At 45.0% G+C, this 2,769-nt stretch overlaps 1 protein-coding gene across 1 annotated transcript; it reads right to left on the reverse strand.

Annotated features, from left to right (window-relative positions):
- Positions 1-930: 930 nt before the first annotated feature.
- On the reverse strand, positions 931-1,869 carry OR7G3 (olfactory receptor family 7 subfamily G member 3). The gene has a single exon (XM_004059947.4). It carries the CDS (start codon positions 1,867-1,869, stop codon positions 931-933), a length of 939 nt encoding a protein of 312 aa, XP_004059995.2.
- Positions 1,870-2,769: the final 900 nt, after the last annotated feature.

Consider the following 2,769-nt stretch of genomic DNA (forward strand, 5'->3'; position numbering starts at 1 on the left):
AGACTTAGTATTGGATAGACCAGTAGGGTGACTATAGTTCAAAATAATCCATTGTATATTTCAAAATACCTAGAAGAGAACAATTGGAATGGTTGGAGCATAAAGATAAGACAAATATTTAAGGCGATGGATATCTAAAGTAACAAATCCTTGCAGATTATACAAATGTATTACACTATCACATGTATCCTGAAACAATGTACATCTATTATGCATTGATACAAAAATTTTAAAAAAGCCAGGCGTGGTGGCATGCACCTGCAGTCTCAGCTACTCGGCAGGCTGAGTCCAGAGGATGGCTTTAGCCCAGGAATTCGAGGCGGCAGTGAGCTGTGATCACACCACCGCACTCCAGCCTGGGCAACAAAGTGAGAGACTGTCTCAAAAATCAATTAGTCAGTCAATCAATCCAAAAAGAATTCAAGTCCAGGTGGTCCGATTCCAAAACTATCACCCTGAACCATCTGATCTCTGGTCTCATGTATTCAAAGACATTGGTCAGGTGGGGCACAGTAGCTCATGCCTGTAATCCCAGCACTTTGGGAGGCCGAGACGGCCAGATCACCTGAGGTCAGGATGGTTCGAGACCATCCTGGCCTATGTGGTAAAACCCCGTCTCTACTAAAAATAGAAAAATTAGCTGGGCTTGGTGGCATGTGCCTGTAATCCCATCTACTCCAGAGGCTGAGGCAGGAGAATCGCTTGAACCCAGGAGGCGGAGGTTGCAGTGAGCCAAGATTGCGTCACTACACTCCAGTCTGGTCAACAGAGCGAGACTCCATCTCAAAAAACAAACAAACAAACAAAAACAAAAACAAAAACAAAAACGAAAACAGAAAACCCCAAAGACATTAGTCAGGCTTTCAAGACTTCTCATTACTTCTTTCTCCCTGACATATCCCAGCAGTGTAAGCCCAAGAAGCTGAGACATCAACGGAAAGATGGTATCCTAGATATTAGTTTCCTCAAAGCCTTCAACATGTCCTTGTTTCTCAGGCTGTAAATGAATGGGTTCAGCATGGGGGTGACCACGGTATACATCACTGATGCTATTGCACCCTTCCTGGAGGAGTGGGTAGCCCCAGAACTAAGGTACACCCCAAACCCTGTTCCATAGAACAAGGAAATGACGATTAAATGTGACCCACAGATGGAAAAAGCCTTATACTTTCCACCAGCTGATGGAATTTTCATGACAGAGGAGACAATTCGTGTGTAAGAGAAAATGATCCCAGAGAGAGGAACAACACCTAACAGGCTGGTCACCAAATACACCAGGATGTTATTGATGAGGACATCAGAACAGGCGAGCTTGAGAATATGAGCTAGTTCACAGAAAAAGTGGGGAATTTCCAGGTCTATGCAGAAGGTCAGCCGTAGCACCATCAACGTGTGCAGCAGAGCGTCCAGGACACTAATGATGAAGGACAGCAGAAGCAGCAGCCCACAGAGTTTGGGGTTCATGATGACATTGTACCTCAGTGGGTGACTGATGGCCACAAATCGATCATAGGCCATCATGACCAGAATTCCATTTTCCAATCCAACAAAAACCAGGACAGAGCAGATTTGGGTGAGGCAGCCTGTGTAACTGATGGATTGAGTCTGCGCCTGGATGTTCACCAGCATCTTGGGCATCATGGTGGAGGTGAAACAGATGTCGACCAAGGACAGGATGGAGAGGAAGAAGTACATGGGGGTGTGGAGGTGGGAGTCAGAGTTGACGGCCAGGATGATGAGCAGGTTCCCCAGCATTGTGGCCAGGTACATGGACAGGAACAGCATGAAGAGGATGGGCTGCAGCTCCGGATCCCCTGACAATCCCAAGAGAAAGAATTCTGGAGTGTCTGAGAAGTTTCCTGCTTTCATGTTGTTGATGAGTCTTGATCTTGTCAATATTATCAAAACCAAACAAGTTATAAGTTATAGACCTTTTTTCCTTCCTTCCTTCCTTCCTTCTTTCTTTCTTTCTTCCTTCCTTCCTTCCTTTCTTTTTCTTTCCTTCTTTCTTTCTTTTTCTTTCTTTCTTTCTTTCTTTCTTTCTTTCTTTCTTTCTCTCTCCCTCTCTCTCTCTTTCTCTTTCTCTTTCTCTCTCTTTCTTTCTTTCTCTCTCTCTCCCTCCTTCTTTCTTTCTCTTTCTTTCTTTCTTCTTACTTTCTTTTTCTCTCCCTCCCTCTCTTTCTCTCCCTCCCTCTCTCCCTCCTCTTTCTTTTTCTCTTTCTCTTTCTTTTCTCTTTCCTTCTTTCTTTCTCCTTTTTCTTTCTTTCTTCCTTTCCTTTCTTTCTCTCTCCCTCCCTCCTTCCCTCCCTCTCTCCCTCCTCTTTTTCTCCTTCCTTCCTTCCCTCCTTCCCCCCTCTCTCTTTCTTTCTCTCTCTCTTTTCCTTCCTTCCTTTCTCTCTCTCTCTCCCTTTCTTTCGTTCCTTCCTTCCTTCCTCCCTTCCTTCCCTCCTTCTTTCTTTCCTTCTTTCTTCTTTGCAGGGTCTCTCTCTCTGTCATCCATGCTGGAGTGCAGTGGCATGATCATAGCTCACTGTAGCCTCATCCCCCTGGGCTCAAGCAATCCTCCTCTCTCAGCCTCCCAAATAGCTGGGATGACAGGCATGAACCCCCATGCCCAGCCTGTTCTTTACTTCCTTCCTAGGTACCCTATCAGTGTGTTTCTCACCTACCAATTTCCCTTTCTCATTACAGTTTGTGAAAATAAAAATTAAGCCCTCTTTATCTAGCAGCATAAGCCCCTCCCACTATTTTTATTTGCCTTCATCTGTC

Source organism: Gorilla gorilla, chromosome 20 (genome assembly GCF_029281585.2).
Source record: "Gorilla gorilla gorilla isolate KB3781 chromosome 20, NHGRI_mGorGor1-v2.1_pri, whole genome shotgun sequence".
Taxonomy (NCBI): domain Eukaryota; kingdom Metazoa; phylum Chordata; class Mammalia; order Primates; family Hominidae; genus Gorilla; species Gorilla gorilla.

What these genes read in the sequence shown, in the direction of transcription:
- OR7G3 (XM_004059947.4), bottom strand. Translation starts at nt 1,869, where the DNA reads ATGAAAGCAGGAAACTTCTCAGACACTCCAGAATTCTTTCTCTTGGGA.